Raw genomic sequence first — 22,141 nt, forward strand, 5'->3', positions numbered from 1 at the left:
CACATCTAGTTGCTTTCTTATAAACATATCTTCATGATTGTAGTAACATAAATGGTTTGCTACTTGATTAGGCACAAGAAAATATAATTTTGTACATAGAGAAAATAAATGCATTGCTGAAAAATTACTGAAACATCTTGGCCAATTTTACTTAAGTATTAAATGCTGTAGTTAAATAGGCATAATAACCTGTAGATTTTCATATCCACATATATGGCTTGAAAAATACATAAATAATTAGACACATTAGTATATTAGTAAAAGGAGCTGAGTTTTATCTAGGAAGACTTGGATAATTATGAATTTTTGTTTAGAGAGATTATGAGGCAGAACAACAATGTAGAAAAAATTGATTGCTACTTACCATAAAGAAGACAAGTTAAGTTGCAGACAGGCACAATTAAAAGACATTTACAAGAAGCATTCAGCCACAGCCTTCATCAGCGAAAGAGAAACACACACCATTCATACACACAAGCATGTGTGCACACCTCATGCACACATGACCACCAGCTCTGGCAGCTGGGACCAGAATGCAACTACCACAAGGGACATGAGCAGCAATCTGCAGGGGGCATGGAAGGGGAAGGGAAAGTGACAGAAGTGTATGGGTGGGGGGAGAGGCAAACTCTGTCTGCAGAATGTGCAGATTCTAGAATGCCAAGTGGCACAGCGTCAGGAGGTTGTGGGGCGGGGAGATAGTGAAAGATGGGCGGGTGAATTGGCATAAGGTGGGGGACGAAGTGTGGGAGACAAGAATGGGTAGGAGATGATAGGACAAAGGGGGTGAGGAGGGGGGTGGGGCTGCAAACCACAGTAAAGTGTTCCCATAGGGAATGTGAACACAAAATTAGAAAACTTACAGTGCACGAAGAGGCACTTCAACAGTCATTCTGAGGGCTATACGAGAGCATCAGTATTTAAACAACTCACTACAATATCACAGAACACAGTTTCGGTAGTGACATGGCTGCTTTCACAGGTGGCCCGGCCCTTGATGTGGTAGGGTAAACCTGTGACAGGACTGGAATAGGAAGTGCTCGGTGGGTGAATTGGACATGTCTTGCACCTGGCTCTTCCACTGGGGGTATAATCCTTGTGGCTAGGGATTGGGACTAAAATGTTGTAGAGATTGTGTGGGCAACAGAGTGCCACATTAGGGGGATGGAAGGATCTCAGGTAGGATGTCCCTCATTTCAGGTCATGATGGTAGGTAATCAAAGCCCTGGTGAAGGATGTGGTTCAATTGCTCCAGTGTGGGGTGGTACTGGGAAAGAAAGGAGAGACTCCTTTGTGGCTGGTTCTTGGATGTGGTGGGAGGATGGGGCTGTGAGGGGAAATGGCATGAGACTCGGTCTGGACTAGGTCTGGAAGATAGTGCCTGTCTGTCAAGGCGTTGGTGAGATCCTCAGTGTACTGAGCAAGGGAGTTCTTGTCACTGTAGATATGCTGTAGCCCGGGTGGCCAGGCTGTATGTGAGGGATTGTTTGGTGTGAAAGAGATGACAGCTGTCGAAAAGCAGTTACTCTTCGTGGTTGGTGGGTTTGATGTGGACAGTGAATGGAACCACCAGAGAGGAGGAGGTCAATATCTAGGGAGGTGGCATGCCTGGTTGAGGAAGCCCGGGTGAAGTGGATGGGAGAAAAGGTGTTGAGGTTGTGATGGAACAAATATTGGGAACCTTGGCCCTGAGTCCAGATCATGACGATGTCATCAATAAACCTGAACCAAACTAAGGTTTTGAGGTTTTGGGAGGCCCTAGATGGCCCATAAACATGTTGGCTTAGGAGGGTGTCGTGTGGGTGCCCTAATCTGTGCCACAGATTTGTTCGTATACCATCCCTTCAAAGGAGAATTAGTTGTGGGTTAGCATAAGGTTAGTAAGGTGTATGAGGAATGAGATAGTGGGTTTGAGTCTGAAGGACATTGGGAAAGGCAGTGTTCAACAGCACTAAGACCACAGGTGTGAGGGATGTTGGTGGATAGGGTGGTGGCGTCAACAGTGACAAGTAGTAATCATGGAGGTATAGGAGTGGGGATGGTGGAGAGTCAGTGAAGGGAGTAGTTGGTGTCTTTGACATGTGAGGCTAGATTATGGTTAATTGTTTGGAGGTGTTGGTGAATGATGGCCTAAATATTTTCAGTTGGGGAACAATAACCACCCATAATGGGGTATCCAGGATTATAGGGTTTGTGGATTTTGGGGAGCATGTAGAAAGTGGGTGTGCAGGGTGTCATAGAGGTGAGGAGGGAAATTGATTTAGGGGAGACTTTCTGGGAAGGGCATAAGGCTTTGAGCAGGGATTGGAGGCTTGACTTCTGCTCCTCTCCTTTTTTGCTCCTTTTTTCCCCTACCATCCTGCCTGAAGGTGTGCCTGTTGGCATTCTAGTCTGCGCACATTCCGCCAGACAGCGTTCGCCTCCCCCCACCTGTACACTAATACTCCTTCCCCTTCCCCTTTCTTCCCCTTCCCCTTTCCTCCCTCCTCCAGATTTCTGCTTGCATCCCACGTGATAGTTGCATTCCAGTCTGTGCTGCTGGAGTTGGCATTCATGTGTGCATGTGGTGTGCTTGCTTGTGTATGGATGGTGTGTGCTTCTCTTTTGCTGATGAAGGCTGTGGCCGAAAGCCATACGTACGCATCTTTTCATTGTGCCTGTCTGCAACTTAATGTGTCTTCTTTATGGTTAAGTAGCTATCTATCTTTTCCTGCATTGTTGATATCCCTACCTGGAGCTTCCATTGTTTGACATACAAAGAAGTGCTTTGGGAGATCATCACAGATATGACATAAAACTTGAACTGACAGACCCTTGAAAATGGACGCCAACTGTCCTATAAAAACGTGCTTACAGAGTTCCAAGAACCATGGTAAATTGAGGTCAGGAATGCATACAGTCCCTTACACATTGTTCCCACAGGGAATGTGAATACAAAATTAGAGTACTTACAGTGTACAAAGAGACATTTAAATGGTTGTTCCTCCCATACTCCACATATATGAATGCAATGGAGAGCATGTCTAATATTTGATACTGTAGGGAGTACCCTCAAGCATGCAATTCATAGTGATTTGCAGAGTATGCACATAAATGTAGATTTAGTTGTCTTCCTGCCAAATCAAAAAGAGTCATCTATCACTTTCCACCCTCAATGGGGACTCATCTCAGATGAAAACGACCTGCAATTCATTGTACATGTTGAAGTGCTCACAGCAAGTGCTCTCTCATTAGATGAATCATAAGTGGTATACACACAGCTGTTAGCTTCACACATGTATCACCTTTACAAAGTATCCTGTGATATTACTTTTCTTCTGGTTGCCATAAGGGCAACCTGTAGTTGAGGTTTGGTCAGAGTGCTTAATATCACTTATTCTTCACTGAGACTTTTGGATACTGTGATTAAAAATTGTTGGCACTGTCTTTGAGCAAGTGGACACTGTGATTAAAAATTGTTGGCACTGTCTTTGAGCAAGAGGAGTTCTATCATATCTGAGTCTGCTCTGCCCTGATCTATCAGTGTTCTTCCACTCACATAGCTCGAGTGCCCTCATACCCTCACTATAGTGAAATACTTTTTTGCAGCACTGATTCCATGGCAGCTTTCTCAATTTATGAGCAGTTGCTCTAAATTTTCCTAAGTTATTGTTGTTTTGGTGACTTTTCCCATAATTCACAGAAAACCAGCTTTATATAATATCAAAGATTTGTGTGAAGAAATTTACTTTTACAGATATGTAAAGAAAAGTGAGAGAAGCACCACTATGATGGAACCTAATGATAAAAAGTTTCTGGCCACTGCATTATTATCCTGAGTTGATAAAATCAATGACATGTGGCACACAACCTCATTAACAATGAAAAGAGCACCAGCTGGGCTAAGGCTAAGATGTCTTTTGCTCCTATGAGCTACAATGGAAATAAAATCAGTATGGTGCATTGTACAGTGACTAGACAAGTATTCCACCAATTTATGATATTAGCATGTGAAGAAAGCTTACTAACACCACAGATATAGTCACAGCTTCTAGAAAAAGTAACTGGGAGTACTAGGAATCTAAATTATAACACACTTACATATGGTTTAGAAGATTAATAGACCTGACAATGGTAATTTGCAGGAAAATCCTCCAGGTTCATGCACAATGATATAGTTTGAAAACTTTGGTAAAGACTCCTGAATTCCAGAACAACATTTTAATCCTAGTTGTAAATCCATTCCAATTAATAGTCACTCCAGATTTATAACTTAAACAGAGCTGTTCCATCCTACACCAATCTCACCAAGGATCACTTTGAAATGGCACTCTTAAAATTTAGTTGCATCAAACATTGTTTGGCAAGCATATCACTTTTAGAGCTTCAAGGCTTGATAACATGGACAGAAAGACAAAAAAATTGTCAGTGCTGTAGGTTAATTGTAGTATTAACTCAGAAATCAGGATTGATCTGCTTTTGCAACAGTTATATGTTGTTCAGAGTGTATGTTAGAAAGTCATAACATCAGTACCAATTGTATGGTTACAGCACTTACATACGTTATGCAGTTGTCACTCATTCATATGGATTGGAACATAAAACTGACAGTACCAACAGCTTCAAAGATAAGCTTTTAATGAAACTAATATAAAGCTATTAAAATCTGGTAGTTAGAAAAATCAGTATTCATAATATGAAAGAAAGAAGTGCTTCTTACTATAGCAAACATGGAATTCCTTTCATCTGCCAATACGAACAACATGAGTAGGGCTGGCAGATGGAAACAGTGAAAAAAATGGAAAGGGAATCTGCCCTGAGGGTCTAACACAATAAATACATCTAATGTAACAGCAGAGTGTCACTAATCACCATCTCACTGTGCAGTGGAGCCCTTTTTTCCTTGTGTGTGTGTGTGTGTGTGTGTGTGTGTGTGTGTGTGTGTGTGTGGTGCCCAAAATTATCCATTATTGTATTAAATATAACATTTGTCTCTTGATGCAGAATAAAAGTAAGATCCCACACTAATTTCTGTTATTAACAGTAACTACGAATAGAAAACTGGTTAAATGATTCCAGGCTAAGAATAGTTGAAAGCGTTACTATAAAACATAACTCAGCTATGAAGGAGGTTACTCACAAAAGTTATGTGATACATTATTGAATGCTGTTCATCAGGCCAGTAGTTTTACCAAACAGGGCTGACAGAAGCAATGTAAAAATTCAAACTAAATGCTATCCAATTTTATTCAATGTGATTGTCAGAAATTCTAGTAAGAAATGTGAAAAAAGGACCTACATCACGCCGGCTAGGGTGGCCGAGCGGTTCTAGGCGCTACAGTCTGGAACCGTGCGACTGCTACAGTCGCAGGTTCAAATCCTGCCTCGGGCATGGATGTGTGTGATGTCCTTAGGTTAGTTAGGTTTAAGTAGTTCTGAGTTCTAGGGGACTGATGACCTCAGAAGTTAAGTCCCATAGTGCTCAGAGCCATTTGAACCATTTTGAACCAACATCACAAAAGGGTTTGTTCTAAAATTCTGAGTGTCAGACTTACAAGAGGAATCACTTAACCCTGCTGTTCTGTTTGCTTTTACTGTACAAATGTGCTGTATGGCTCAATATGACCTGTCATAATAATACGCTGCAAAAAACTTCTACTCACGCACAATTTTCTTACAGTTGTAAGCCATTGATATTGTTGTGAAATTACAGTAAGTTGTTAATGACCATAGCGATGATAGTAATAGCAATAATAGTAATAATAATAATAATAATACACAGAGCTTCACTAAAGAAAATTTATTATTTTAATATTCACGCTGGGTATATTAGGAACAACAGACATTTCCACCAAAAAGTCATCCTCAACAACTGTCTGTCCATCTGCCCAATTTATTTTCTTTCCTTCTTACTCATTGCAGTTTGGACACAAGTAGGTGATGTGTGTTTTGTATACATATTTATTACACTTTCCACACAACATATTTGTTTTATTGACATTGCTTGAAGGACAGAACTTGTAGCGTGCACATTTAGTAAAGATCCTTGTTGTTACTGATTTAGCCACACCTGCCACTCCTTCACTGTCTTGGATGTTCCTAACCATTCTCAAAGAATCTTCTGTTCTTGTAAAATGCTTCCTTGCTGCAGTGTCCTTGCAACCAGTGAATTCCCAAGTTCCTCCAAAAATATTCTCCTTCTAGTCAATTTTCTTGCATTCCAGTTAGTGTTAATCGAAGTCCACAAGACGTATGCGTTATAAGCACGAACATCAGGAATATTGTAGAAAACTGTCATGGGCCATCTATTGGTTTCTCATTTGCATGTATAAGTACCTTTTAGCTGATCAAGTGTGTCTATAGCCCTTTTTGGTTGAATTATAATCTAAAATTATTTTTGTCTTCTTATCAGCCCTGTCACTTATTTCCCTGCCAAGATGTAGAGTGCTCATTAGTACAACATTCTTATTTCTCTTAGGAATATAATTGACCAACATAGTGTCATTTGTGAAGAAAATGAAGAGCTATGATCCTTCTTGTTGGTCATATAAGCTATGGTTAATTTTTATGTACGGTTCCTAACATTGCCAGTTTCCTTTTCACAAGCAGCTGTCCCAAACTGTATGACATAAAAAAATTGTCATATGCTACATTCTGACCTTGCAAATCAGAGGTAAGATCAGTAACTACTCTCATTCCCTGATTTTTTTCTGGTGCTGCTTCAATCTCCTTTCCTGTATAAATTTGGGCTTTCAGTACATATGAAGATTTTCTGTCACACAGAGTCCATATCTTGATTCCACATTTTGCTGGCATACCTGGTAACTCCTTGGGTACTCCTGATGACATTTGAAGCAGGTAGGCGGCTGTGTTCTGCTGGTGGTTGCAACTGCCATTCCATGTTCCCATTTTTAGAAACAGAAGTCTGTACATTACTTTGAACATGCTGTGGACTGTCATCAGTGTCATCAAAACACTCGCTTTCAGGTGCGATATTGACATGATCTCGAAACTCACAAAGAAATCCTTCGTCTGTTGAGCTATTTACTAATCTTCCAACTCAGTGTCAGTCAATTATTTAATTGCCATGATGTCACTATCCAGACTGATCACAAATGATAGAGAACACAAACTGAGTAGAAATGATGGATAGTTCAAACAGTTGGCAAGTTGTAATGACAAGCCCATTGTTGTAAAAACAGTGTCTTTGTTGATTTGTTGAATGTTGAGAGTAGGTAAGAACAATGAAAGTCATAACTGCTATAAAATATGAGACAACCATAAAATATTTGACTTTAGAGTAATCATATTAAAGACAGGTCTCATTGACCTGAAAATTACATATGTCACTTTCAAGGCTTATGACCAGATAACTTAAAAATATATTTGAACTTTTTTAACCACTTACTGCACTTGCATTTTCAGACAATGTCACCAAATTTTATACAGTTGTTTTGATATTTAAATAATAAGAAAAGAAATTTATAACCATTTTGGGTCATATAGATCCAAACAGAACAGCAGGGTTAATGGGAAGTTTATAACAATTCATGCTTGTAAATTGACATACAGGTAGTAATTCGCCTACAAACTCACCAGTGCAGTACGAGAGTGACTAATGACACTGGTACAGTGTACACCCTTGACTTCATACTGTGCAGTGATCTAAGCAATAGAAACTAATTCTGAAGGCTTGAGATTCAACATTATTACGTATGTCTGAATGTCACTCTATTCAGTTCAAGTGATTTACTTCAGATTTTTGTTAGGTAGATGCTTTTTTACTACCTCACATTATTCTCAAAAGAATCATGTGATATGAGTGGCTTTAAAATTATTAAAAATAATTACAAATATTCTCAATAAGATATACCTTTTCCCCAGTCCAAGTGTTTCCCAGGAGCCGTCCAGCAAATGTTAACAAATGTTTTATTGCTTTCCACAATCTTCAAGTCATTTATGCATGAGGGAGGATAAATGCTTGCAGCAGATATTACCTGTAAAATATAAAAAGAAGTGATGGAAAGCTGGATTTGTGTACAATGTGATTTTTTTTCTATCAAAGGTGTTATTGCTGGCAAGATTACAAAGAAATGATGTACACTAAAAACAGATTAAATAACAAGTAGGAAGACATGCCTACTATTTCTTGGGTTATTGGTAACATGGTACAGGAAACTTTGAATCATATTCAAGAATTTTTCCAATAAATTGTAATGTATAATAAAACTATATTCAATAATAAAATTATTTATCTGAACATGACAGTCAAAAGTTAACAAAAAAGACATACTGACTAGTCCAGTTTGGAAAATAGTAGAAAAATTCCACATGACGGAATTACAACTAATGCTTAAAAAGAACACCGGATGCTACAAATTTTCCTCCAAGCTATCTGACAGTAAACCAAACAGACAGGAGTAAGGATAGATAATACATGAAATTTGAATATCTCATGAAAGGAGGCGAAAGCGCAGTGTACTGAGATGTTGAATAAAAGTGAAATTACATGAGATATGTTGTTGTTGTCCTCAGTGCAAAGACTGGTTTCATGCAGCTACTCATACTTGTTTGTCTTGTGCAAGTCTCTTCATCACTGTATAACTACTGCAGCCTACAACCATCTGAACTTGCCTACTGTAGTCAAACCTTGACCTCTGTCTACACTGTGTAGCCCCAGCACTCCCACCCATTACCAAATAAATTATTACTTAATACCTCATAATGTGTCATATCAAATTAAGTCTTCTTTTAGTCAAATTGTAACAAAAAAATCCTTTCTCCACAACTTGATTCATTACCTCTTCATTGGTTATGGTATCTACCCACATATTCGGCATTCTTCTGTAACAAATTTCAAAAGCTTCTCATCTGCACTATTTACAGCCCATGTTTAACTTCAGTACACGGCTACACTCCAGACAAATACTTACAGAAAATATTTTTCAATACTTAAACCAAGTAAGGTTGTGCAGTGGTTAGCACACTGGACTTTCATTCAGGAGGACAACAGTTCTAATCCCCCATCTGACCACCCAAATTTAAGTTTTCCATGGTTTCGCTACATTGCTCAAAGCAAATGCTGGGTTAGTTCCTTTGATAAAGGCACAGCTGATTTCCTTACCCATACATAATGAGCTTGTGCTCCATCTCTGACTTCAGTGATGTTAAAATATTCCTCTTATTTCAGAAAAAGTTTCCTTGCTATTATTGCCAGTCTACATTCTATATGCTCTTTATTCCTGTCATCATCAGTCATTGTGCTGCCCAAATAGTAAAACACAGCTACTACTGGTACCTTTAATGTTTCATTTCCTAATGTAATTTCTCAGCATCATCTGATTTAGTTTGACAACAGTCAGTCACCCATGTATAGCATTTGTTGCTATTCATCTTACAAACTCTTGTCCATTATCAAAAAAGCATACACTATGCACACATAATAAATCAGTTCCAAAATAATCTAGAATATTATTATTCAAGAAATTAAATTAGTAAGGCAAATGAGATTCAGCTCCTTAAAACTAGACATAAAACAAAAGCCAATGTGAAAAACATTAGTCACTGAATTCCATAACAGTGACTACAAGAATATGAATTAAAAATTAATTGACATCATATTTTTAGAACTGTGTTTTAGTTGTTATAGCAGATGAAGGAAGATTGTCTTGATCACAATTTCTTTTATTAACAACTAACAGTTTCAGTTTGCCCTGCAGCATCTTCAGGCGTGACACAACACGGTGAAGCTTGTCAACAGTAATATGAATGACATAAAAGTCATGTAATTCATACTACTCGTTGCGTCGCAGCTGCTTACTTGGCAAGGCTAAATAAAATAAAGGCTTCATAAGCTACATGACCTAGCCGTAACTCTGTTGTGGCTCAAGTAATGGGAAATGATCCCTTGACAAAGCAGAGATAAGCCAAGCCTATATAAATAAGTTCAGTATTCAGTTAGCCAGCCACCAGCTATGAGGGGAACAATGTGCCAGTCTATGGGCTACATTGGGTCAACAAGCTTTCATCACCAGACACTTTTTTCAGTGGCTTCAGGCTTGCTGCACAATCTAAGTCTGAAACTGCTGATGTGGCACCTTCCAAGCAGTGAGCCACTGCTGGCCAAGTATTTTGGTGGTCCATGGTTCGAACTCCAGCGATCTAGCTGCCTAAACGTCAATGCCTGCAGGCATACACTGGTACTGATCATCTCACTGTGCAGGCAAATGTTGTCACTCACCACCCTTGACTGTGCAGGTGCTTGTCACCATTGTCAGGCGTCACCCTCTGCACTGGCATCTACAGATTGGTTCTGTGCACCCAATGCATCTCACACTGAGATTTGTGGTCACCACCTGCCTCTTGGGTCTGCCAGAGTCAGTGTGGTACTGCAGTCTTGCCTGCCACTTCATGGCAGTCACTGAGCCAGGGACACTTCACCAACTAAGTCCAGCCTATGCCTTGGGGCAATGACGGCCAGTGAGGAATACTGTGCCTATTGTATTTTATGAGGGAATAAAAAAAGAGTGTTTAACGTTGCAGTTTCTATGATGGATGTTGAGCAACTACCCCAACATACACAGAGGTCACTCATCCTACATCTCTACAGGTGGTGACAGAAGTGAATTCCTGAAACTTCTACAAGTAGTGTTGCAAATATTGCTGCCACAGATGAATGGATCCAGGACATTGCCAACCCCAGCTTGCAGCATTGCAAATGCAGTGGGGTGAGTGGACTGACTGTTTCTTCCCCCTACTGTCTCATGTGCAAGGGTAATGCTGGTGAAACAAGACTACCATAAGAACTTGAGTGTGGAGTTCATGGGGTCCGAGGAACCCAACAATCTATCAGAGTTCCATGGGAACTCTAGGGAGGATTACACAGACATAAGTCCAGTGAGGTGCACACAGTGCAACCTTTTAGGCCACAGTACACTATGTTTGGAATGAGCACCAATGAGGTGTTACACACACCACTGCTAAGGCCATTTTGCTAAACAGTGGACTGAGCCAAGATGGCTCAAGATCGGGCATAAAATCTAGTAGTAGTATGTTGGTATTACAGCTTTTGTTTGGCAGACAGGAGTCCCACAGTGTTGGAGTATGAGACAGGATGTTTCCACACAAGAAATGATTTAATCATTGGTGAATCAAGTAGGTCACTTAAAAGCAGACAAAATGGAAATGCATAGGTAGCTAGCTATTATGAGAGAAGATAGGGTCTCACTGAGTTTGACAACTTCTTCATTGGACTCAGCTGCTGGCAGTTTGGTTAAATCCTTTTTGGGCAAGACAATGGAGGAGTGTTATCATTAATAGACGACTTATTGGTAGCCATAAGACCGAGCTACTGGACAGATGAGAAGTAATGGTGACCAAATTGCACCTGACAGGAGAAGTAAGGAAATATGTATTATGAAGGTTTAAGAAATATGCTTACATTTGGGCTGCTTAAAAAAGGTCTCAAGCAGCACTATAAGAAGCAACATGGCTCTTGATTCTTTCATGAACAGCTGAGTTGAGTGTCACAGTGAAAGTAATAAGTATAAAATTTTGTCTACAATATAAGAAAGTTTAATGTGAGTACCAAAGAGTTGACAGGAAGAGACAAAGTGAACAAAATTATTCTCAATGGAGTGAAACATTGGGCACTGGATGCTTTCCTAAGGGGACTGCCACCCAACACATCAAGAAGGGTATGTGCAGGACTCCCGAAGGACCAGGTTTGATCAAAAAAGTGTCTTCTCTGCCAATATTAGGTGCTATAGATGTGGATATTCAGGTCACATTCAGAAGCAGTGTCGCAAACCACAGTGCACAAAATGTGGAGTGGCTGAGCACTGAGAGCAGGACTGTAGGAATAAGAAGCAAAGTGGGAGGGATGAAGTAATTGTACATTAAATACCGATCAAAAATCCAAATCTACCCAACAGTGTTTCCAGTAAGATTCTATGCTACAAAAACTTATGCAGACGTGTAGTTTTGCTTATCTGACATCCTAGATGGTAAAAAGCATGGGATTTTATTGGGCACAGGGGCTCATGTGTCTGTGACAAGTCTGGACCTCTTATAAGAGGTGGTTAAACCCTCAACATTACAGTTTAAGTGGAGTGGGTAATAATGATGTAGTCAGTAGTTTCAGCAATGTTGAGTTTTCAGATTGGAACGGAATGGTTGTGGGAGAATGTAGATGATGTGCCCCATGTAGGTGAAGGGTGCTGCATAGTTCTAGGGTTAGAATCCCTGTATAAACATCATACAAAAATTGATATTCACCAGTGCACAGTGGAACTCAGTGAGGCTTTGTTCTGACTGGGGAAACCTGTTGTCAATGACATACTGCTGCAAGGTTCATCTATCATGAAGGATGAACCAATTAAACTATGTGCAAAGTCATTAAGACTAAATACTCCAAGGTACAGAGAAATTATTTTGGGTGAATGTGGGAAAAGAACTACATGTCAATGTATCATGCATGGTAGAAGTACTAGAGGAGAATGATGAGTAGATGCATCATTATGTTTTATATGCATGAGTGTCAAATGTGTACAGGAAGCAGACAGTGAGAGAGTGGTTCCCATGAATGCAGATAATTTTGGTGCTAATGAAGTAAGTTTGGCAACAGGGTGGTTAGTTACCAAATTAGACTTTATAGACATGGTAGATGCAGACAGATCAAGTGTGGATCTTAGCCATAATCAAGCCAGTAGTACAACTATATTATGTGTTGAAATGAAGCATTCAAATCAAGCAGAGATTGTAGGTATGGAAATACTATTGTTGAAATTCAAACCCCTATTTGATTTTCGTCATCCACTGCCGGCAACCCATGTAATGCAGCATAGGATTCTGAGTGGAGATAAATCACCTGTGTACCAGAAACCATATATGGTATCCCATCATTTACAGCCAATAATGGAAGATTTTATTAATCAGCAATTGAATGATGGCATAACAGAAAAAGCATTGGTCCTTGGGGAGCTCTGGTTGTTGTAGTACCCAAAAAATCATCATACAGTACAAAGAAATATAGATTCATTGCGACTATCGTTACTTGAATAGTAAAACAATAATGGATGTTTATCTGTTACCAAGTACTATGAAGACCTGGATAACTTGTGGCAGTGTCAATACTTTTCACACAATAGATTTAAAAAGTTGTTACCCCCTACTGGAAGTAGTGTCCAGAGAACCACCAAAGAGTGCATTCACAGCCCTTTGGGATCATTACCAGTATTGGCAAATGCCATTTGGTTTATAGATGCACCAGCTTATTTTAACATATGCTGAATTGAGTGTTAAGGGGGTCTGAAGTTGCAGCAATGCATAGTGAACCTTGACAATATTAACGTGTTTTCAAAGGATATGGAGGAAGATGTGCAATAGTTGAAAGGAGATTTTAAGAGATTAGGTTTTCTGTGCCTAACCTTGGGTGTTGAGAAGTGTCATCTGGATTAAGGGAAGTGAACCACTTAGGACATGTGAAGAGCCAAGATTGTGTGAAAACAGATCCTAGGTTGATACATGCATGCGAAGTTTTGTGTCACCATGGACAAGTAAACACTTGCAGCCATTTTTAGTATTAGCTAATTACTTTAGAAAATTTGTATAGGCTTTTCAGATATTGCACAATCACTTTTGCATTTCTTGAAGAAGGGTATGAAGTTTCAATGGACAGCACAGTGTCAAGCCACATTTGAAAAACTGAAGGAGGCATTAACAAGTAGCTGTGCTGAATTTCCTGAATTGCAAAAGGGAATTTATTGTGTCACGTGATGCTAGCAACTAGGTAATAGTTGTGTTTTGAGTCAGAAAGTACAGGCTAAGGAGCATCCAGTGGCTTACACTTTACAGAAATTGAACAAGCCTGAGAAGAATTGCTCTACTATAGAGAAAGAGATGAGCCTCATATACAATGCCTCATATTTCAGATGTTATCTATACAGCAAGAAATTTAAGTACTGATGAATGATGTGACAGTAAAACGGTTTTTAGGTTTAAAAGATCCATCAAGCAGACGTACATAGTGAGCATTAAAACTGAGTGAGTTTGACTTCAGGTTTTAAAAACAAATGATAACACACAAGGGCTTAGCGGGAAGATTGGTGTAATATGGGCACTAGGTCATGCCTTGCAGAATGGCAGATATGCTATCGTGTAATCTGCTGACATAGACTGCAAACTATTCACAACACAGTCACAGTCTGTCATTCACAGTGAGTTGTTATGTAGGTCAAAGAGGCTTTGACCATGTGTGATAGGCATGCCGTGCTATGGGAAGTGGTACTGAAGGAAGTGCATGGTATTGTGTTATCTGTGCGTGGTGATTGTAGGATGATAGACCAGACAGTAGCTGAGCATTATTAGTAGAGACCAAGAAACCAAGATGTGGATTAGTACATAAGAAATTGTGCACCATGTGTGCAGCATGGAGATTTCAGTTGTCAGCAAGTGCCACTACCAAGGGCCAGATATATCCAAGCCATTCAAGGTGATTGGAATGGATATTTTAGGAGGTTTTAGCCAAATACCAGTGGAAAGCATTATATACTGAATGGTGTAGATCATTTCTCATGATATGCTGCAATTATCACTATTCCACATCAACAAATGAATACAGCAGAGCCAAAAAGCCTGTGACAATTCTTACCACTCTTCTTTGCATATATTCAGTATCTCTTGTTTGTCCTATCTGGTACAGTTCCCATACACTTGAGCCAAGTGATTTGTATGAAGGTCTCATTTTTACATCTACATCTGTATACATACTCTGCAAGCCACTGTATGTATGGTGCCACTACTAGTCATTTGCTTTCCAATTCCATTTCCAAATAAGGCAAGGGGAAAATGACTATCTATATGCCTCTGTATGAGCCCTAATTTCTCATATCTTATCATCATTGCCTTTACACAAAATCTTTGTTGCTGGCAGTAGAATCATTCTGCAGTCAGCTTCAAATACTGATTCTCTAAATGTCCTCAATGGTGTTCCTTGAAAAGACCATCAACTTCCATCCAGAGATTCCTACTTGAGTTTGTGAAGCATCTCCTTAATACTTACTTGCATGTTGTTCGAATCTGAACTGCTTCAATGTCTTCCTTTAATATGACCTGCTGTGGACCCAAGCAATCAAACAGTACTCAAGAAAAGGTCTCACTACCACCTTGTATGCAGTCTCCTTTACATGAACCACACTTTCACAAAATTGTTAAGGCTTTCGTGGCCACTTGTTGACAAACAGCCTGTTGGCTTCTGTCTCGGGTTCTTCAGCCAATGTTTGTTTCATGATATTTTGCCAGCACAAGTGGCTGGCATTGTCAAAGCTTCACCCTCCATTGCTGACGGTGGACTGAAGTAGAGCTCACAGCCACAGATTATACACTGCTGGCCACCGTAAATGCAACACCAAGAAAGACAAGAGGTAGCACAACAAAATTTATTTTGTAGATAACATGTTGACCAAGTATCAAATGATTACGTTTACAGACGTCTGTGACATGTGGTTCCTGCCAGAATCAGTAGCCAGAGTAGCCGCCATTGTTGGAGATCACCGCTGCCACACATCTCGGCATTGAGTCAAAGAGACGCTGGATGTGTTCCTGGGGTACAGCAGCCCAAGCAGCTTCCACACGTTGCCAAAGATCATCTGGTGTGGCAGCTGGGGATGTAATCTGGGTCACTCGTTGAGCAACCATGGACCACATGTTTTCTATCGGCGAAAGATCCGGAGAGCAAGCCGGCCAGGGAAGCACTTCAATCTGGTTATTGACGAAGAACCTTTGGACAATGCGAGCCACGTGTGGTCGCGCATTATCCTGGTGAAATATGGCTGTGGCCGAGCCCTGAAGGTAAGGAAGGACAACTGGCTCCAGCACCTCGGATATGTAGCGCTGGCTATTTAAAGTACCGGCAATGCGTACTAGAGGCTTGTGAGAGTAATATACAATACCGCCCCATACCATAATACCCGGTGCAAGACCAGTGTGGCGGTGCATAATGCAGCTGTCCAGCATCCTCTCTCCACGGTGTCTCCACACTCGAATCCGACCATCGTGGTGCTGCAGACAGAAGCGTGCCTCGTCAGTAAAGACAATGTCATTCCATTCTGCCGTCCACATCCGTCTGTCATCACACCATTGGTGATGGAGACGTTTGTGGTTCTGCGTCAATGGTAGACGAAGCAATGGACGTCTTGCAGACAGACCACTCTGCTGTAAACGGCGTCAAATGGTACGCGCAGACACTGGATGATGCGTTACAGACGCAATGTGCTGAGCTATGGTTCGGGATGTCACTGAGCGATCCGTCACTGCCATGCGCACAATTTGCCTATCAGCACGTGCAGTGGTGCACCGAGGTGAACGCGATCGACCACGTTGGTCCGTCGTACCCTCCTGCATCCAACGGTCACATATCCGCATTACAGTTGTTTGGTTTTGTCCAACACGACTAGCGATTTCTCTGTATGATAATCCACAATCTCTGTAAGCCACTATCCTTCCTCTGTCGAACTCGGATACTTGATCAAACGATGTTCACTGTTGTCTACGAGGCGTAACTGATTGTTTTGTGAAACAGCCACATGTGCCGAACGTACACTCGTCGAAATCGCCAAGCCTTAAATGGCACTATGAGGTGGCGCCACAGGCGCGCGTGATGTGCGTCTGCGCTGAAATTCTAATCAGTTGCATATCTCATCACTGCAAACACATGGTGTAAATTTCACTTGATTCGGATGCTTCCTTCAGGGTGTTGCATTTACGGTGGCCAGCAGTGTATATACCTGACACACCAACGTCCAGGGGCTTTTCTGTGGTCATTTCTGGTGTGGTTTTCCTCTTGCTACCTGCAACAATCATTCTCTGCAGCATGAGAATCCTGGATCCATTCACTTTGAGGTTTTCTTCTTTCTTGTTGAAGCTATTCTCATGTTTGTATATTTCTATAGCTTCTCTGAACAAGCAGTTGTGAGAGCTCGTTTCTACAACCAGAACTTCTGCCTTGGCAAATTTTACTATGTGGTCAGCCTCACACGGTGCATGCTCTGGCACTGCCTATTTCTCCACCTGCCCCAACCTCCAATGTCACTTATGTTCCATGATCCTGGAGTTGATTGTCCAGTCATTCCAACACAAACTTTTCTGCATGTGCATGGTATGTGGTACATTCCCCACATTGCAAGTGGGTCCCTTTTCTCCTTTGCCAATCTGAGACACTGAGACACTCTTTGATCTACTTTGTCAGTTTATAAATGGTTTTTATGCCATATTTGCACAATATATAGCCGATTCTGTTCATCACTCTAGGAATGTATGGCAGAGTGGCTGTGCCTGACATTTCTTGTGTCACTTCTCTGAGTGTTTGACTTTGTTACACTTCTTATATAACTGGAGGAGTACCCTTTGCTCCTCAGAATGCTTTCCAGGTGTTGCATCTCGCATCCGAGGTGCTGTGGCTCACATATTTGTCTTGCTCATGATATGAGCATATTAATTATGCTTTTTTTCTGCCTCAGATGGTGATTTGTGCAGGTATCGATCCATGTGTGTTGGTTTTTGATACATGCCGTGTCACAGGTTTTCACCATCCCTTGTGACCAGCAAATCTGCAAAAGGTAGCTGTTTGTCCTTTTCTGCTTCCATGGTAAATTTTACATTGGCATGGAGGCTGTTCAAGTGTCTTAGAAAGTCCCTGAGCTGTTCCTCACTGCAGTTCCACACAATGAAGATATTATTGACGTATCTGTAGAGATCTTAGGTTTACAAGGTGTCAAGTTCAGTGTCTGTGCTTTGAAATGTCCCATGAAGAAGTTGGCCACCATTCAGAAGCACAGGCAGTGGACTTGGTATCTTGTAAACCAAAGGTCTGCTACAGATACATTGATGATACTTTCATTGTGTGGAGCCATGGTAAGCTTGCAGGCTTCCTAATGCACTTGAACAGCCTCCATGCCAACATAAAGTTTACCATGGAAGTAGAAAAGGACAAACAGCTACCCTTTCTAGTTGTGCTGGTGACAAGGGATGGTGAGATGCGAGCAAGACAAATATATGAGCCACAGCACCTCAGACATGAGATGCAACACCAGGTAAGCATTCTGAGGAGCAACAGTTACTCCAGCAATTGTATAAGAAGTGTAACAGAGTCAAACACTCGTCAAAGTGACACATAGGAAAAAGAAATGTTGAGCATAATCTTTCTGCCATACAATCCGAGTGACAGACAGAACTGACCACATATTGTGCAACATGACATGAAGATCAAAGAGTGTCTGAGATTGGCAAAGAAGAAAAGGGACCCACTTGCAATGTTGGGAATATACCGCATACCATGCACATGCGGGCAAGTTTATGTTGAAATGATTGGGCGAATAACCAACACCAGGATCACACAACATAAGCAGCATTTCAGGTTGGGCAAGTGGAGAAATTGGCAGGGGCAGAGCATGCACTGTGTGAGGCCACCCACAAAATAAACTTCATCAAGACAAAAAATGAACAAAAGTATCTATTCAAAGAGTGAGAATATTGTGTAAAGAAAATTACTGCACATGTGCCTAGGCCTTTTTAAAGATTTATTTATTTATTTATTGTATTTTTTTTTTTGCATGGAGACACCAACTGGTGTCTTTTGCAAACATCATAGCATTTTTTTACAAATTTAGTACAAATGTACCATTGTACCTAATAAGGCACAATATTGGGTGTTACATCGTACCTATTACAAATATTCAGATTTTACACAACTATATATATATATATATAGTATAAGAAGTGTAACAGAGTCAAACACTCGTCAAAGTGACACATAGGAAAAAGAAATGTTGAGCATAATCTTTCTGCCATACAATCCGAGTGACAGATATATATATATATATATATATATATATATATATATATATATATATATATATATAAAAAAAAACAAAGATGATGTGACTTACCAAATGAAAGTGCTAGCAGGTCAACAGACACACAAACAAACACAAACATACACACAAAATTCAAGCTTTCGCAACAAACTGTTGCCTCATCAGGAAAGAGGGAAGGAGAGGGAAAGACGAAAGGATGTGGGTTTTAAGGGAGAGGGTAAGGAGTCATTCCAATCCCGGGAGCGGAAAGACTTACCTTAGGGGGAAAAAAGGACGGGTATACACTCGCACACACACACATATCCATCCGCACATACACAGACCCAAGCAGACATTTGTAAAGGCTTTACAAATGTCTGCTTGTGTCTGTGTATGTGCAGATGGATATGTGTGTGTAGTTAAATGTCAGTTGATGACAGACCTCATTCTGGACATCCTAAACATATGAACATGTAGAAAACATTCATGCAGTCATCAACAAAGATTGATGATGAACCATTGTAGAAACTGTGAAGCTGTTGAGAGTGACTTGGAGTTCAGTACAGTGAATTGCCCAATTCATGCCATGACTGCTGACTGCTGACAAAAACAAGGTCATGTGGAAGCAAGCTGTGCTTTGAAAGAAGAACCCCGAAATTATCCAAACTTTTCTTCATAAATTGTCACACATGATGAAACTTGATGTTATGTTTACAATCCTGAATCTAAGCAACAATCAAGTCAGTGGAAAACATCAAGTTTACTTCACCCCAGGAAAGTTTGTCAGGTGAAATCAAACAAAAAACAAAGCTGATAACTTTTTGCGATGTGAGAGAAGTCATCCATTCAGAGTTTGTTCTGCAGGGTCAGACAGTTAACCAGGCTTTCTATTGGGAAGGTTTGAAAAGATTGCACAACAGTGTGCTGCAGAAGCAGCCTGATTTGTGGCAGTTGGGTGACTGGTTTTTTCCATCATGTCAATGCCCCTTCTCATATAGCCCTGTCTATACAATTTTTGACAAGGAATGGTATGAGCCCTGTGCATCATTCCCCATTCTCACCCATCCTTGCCCTGTGCAACTTTTTTTTTATTTCCTAGAATGGAAAGAGACATGAAAGGAAAGCGTTTTGCTGATGTTGCTGAGGTAAAGAAAAAAAAAACAACAGAGGCGATCACAAAAGATGAATTTGAAAAAGTTTTGAAAAATGGAATAAAAGATTAGACATGTGTATTAGTGCAAATAGAGAGTACTTTGGAAAGGACTAAAGCTTTGTGCTTAAAATGTGAATAAATAAGTTTTTAAAAAAAGTTCGGTTTCTTTCGGGTATACCCTCATAGATAAATGATCAACGGACAGGGTAAGCAGCCTTCTGTAGCTGTTTTCTGATGATGCTGTGGTGTACAGGCAGGTGCTGTCATTTAGTAACTGTAGGAGAATATAAGACAACTTAGACAAAATTTCTTGTTGATCTGATAAATGGCAGCTTGCTCTAAATGTACAAAAAATTAAGTTAATGCAGATAAGTAGAGAAAACAATTCTGTAATGTTTTAGTACAGCATTAATAGTGTGCTGCTTGACAGTCATGTCAATTAAATATCCAGGCTAATGTTGTAAAGCGATTTCAAATGGTACAAGCATGTAAGGATGGCAGTAGGGAAGGCGAATGGTTGGTTATGGTTTATTGGGAGAATTTAATGAAAGTATGGTTCATCTGTAAGGAGACCACATATAGGATACTAGTGCAACCTATTCGTGGGTACTGCTTGAGTGTTTGGGATTTGCACCAGCTCAGATTAAAGGAAGGCATTGAAGCAATTCAGAGGCAGGCTGCTAGATTTGTCAATCAACAGGTGAGTATTATTGGGATTATTTGTGAACTCAAGTAGGAGTCCCTAGAGGGAAGAAAGGAACCACACAAATTGGATGTACTGGTCTCCTCTAGTTATGGACTTGTTAAGGGATGAATAAACTCAAACCCTCCCATGTAGAATATGAGAGATAACATTGATCATTGCATGAAAACAGAACTAAAGAAATGCAGTGATTGACTGGATCGCTGCATAGTCCCACACAACTCATAAGCTATGAAGTTCTGGAGTATGGCTTTGGATTCACCAATGAAAGAACACAACAGTTTCAGCAAGAACAATTTGAGGAAACAGAACTCAATCTCTCGATCACAATCTATACGGGTGCTTGGAGCACAATGTGTATTGATGGGATGCAGGCAATGTGAGCTTTATACACCTTTTAACTTCTTGGGAGGTACTGAGTTAGGCTCATGGAGGATCAGCAGAAATTTCAGCAGCTGGCGTGGGGGGTGGGGATGGGGGTGGGGTGGGGGGGGAGTATTAAACCATGACATGGCTCTAGCCTGTCAAAATGTATGAGCACTTTGCGATTAGCTAATTGAGACCTAGCATTCACGGGCAATCCTAGTCACAAGATCTGGTATGGACCCTCATGGGGCAGGGAGAATACTTAGTTTTTCACTTTTTTATTGCAGAATTTCTCAAGAAAACCCAGTCCCCTTATTGATATGGCATTAAGATGGTATCTTTATTACCCCTCTTTATCTGCTTAGAGATTCTGGGTAAAATCACATACTATGCCAACTTCGGTCTCCCAAAGTGTCTGTGTGATCAGCTGCCTGTCAACAGACTTTTCATTGCCTTCAGGATGGTCTTAAAGCATATCTGTGCCTGATGCCATATACTCTGGGTCTGCCATTAACACTGGTAATAGATATGTCCTGGTACAGTGTTGTGGAAGTTTTGCCTCACAATTTGTCAGATGGTTCAGAATGCCCAATTGCCTTCACCTCCAAAATGTTAAACTCTGTGCAGCTAAACTATTCTCAAATTGAGAAACAGGCTTTAGTGATCATTTATGATGCCAAAAGTTTCATGTATATTTGTGTGGCAGGACCAGTAGTCACACATGTCATCCCCTACCACACATCACACAGGCTTGTGGAGAATATATGTAGATATGAACATACGTAGATATGAATATATGTAGATAATAGAGGGAAACATTCCACGTGGGAAAAATGTATCTAAACACAAAGATGATGTGACTTACCAAACGGAAGTGCTGGCAGGTTGAAAGACACACAAACAAACACACAAACATACACACAAAATTCAAGCTTTCACAACAAATGGTTACTTCATCAGGAAAGAGGGAAGGAGAGGGAAAGACAAAAGGATATGGGTTTTAAGGGAGAGGGTAAGGAGTCATTCCAATCCCGGGAGTGGAAAGACTTATCTTAGGGCGAAAAAAGGACAGGTATACACTCGCACACA

At 40.5% G+C, this 22,141-nt stretch overlaps 1 protein-coding gene across 1 annotated transcript in view; it reads right to left on the reverse strand.

Annotated features, from left to right (window-relative positions):
* LOC126481561 (calcium-activated chloride channel regulator 1-like) overlaps nt 1-22,141 on the reverse strand; it is a 167,655-nt gene that overhangs the window by 6,690 nt on the left and 138,824 nt on the right. Inside the window, exon 11 of the mRNA XM_050105405.1 lies at nt 7,853-7,976. Coding sequence (XP_049961362.1) covers nt 7,853-7,976 — 124 coding nt within the window. The remainder of the gene's footprint in view (nt 1-7,852; nt 7,977-22,141) is intronic.

Source organism: Schistocerca serialis, chromosome 5 (assembly GCF_023864345.2).
Source record: "Schistocerca serialis cubense isolate TAMUIC-IGC-003099 chromosome 5, iqSchSeri2.2, whole genome shotgun sequence".
Taxonomy (NCBI): domain Eukaryota; kingdom Metazoa; phylum Arthropoda; class Insecta; order Orthoptera; family Acrididae; genus Schistocerca; species Schistocerca serialis.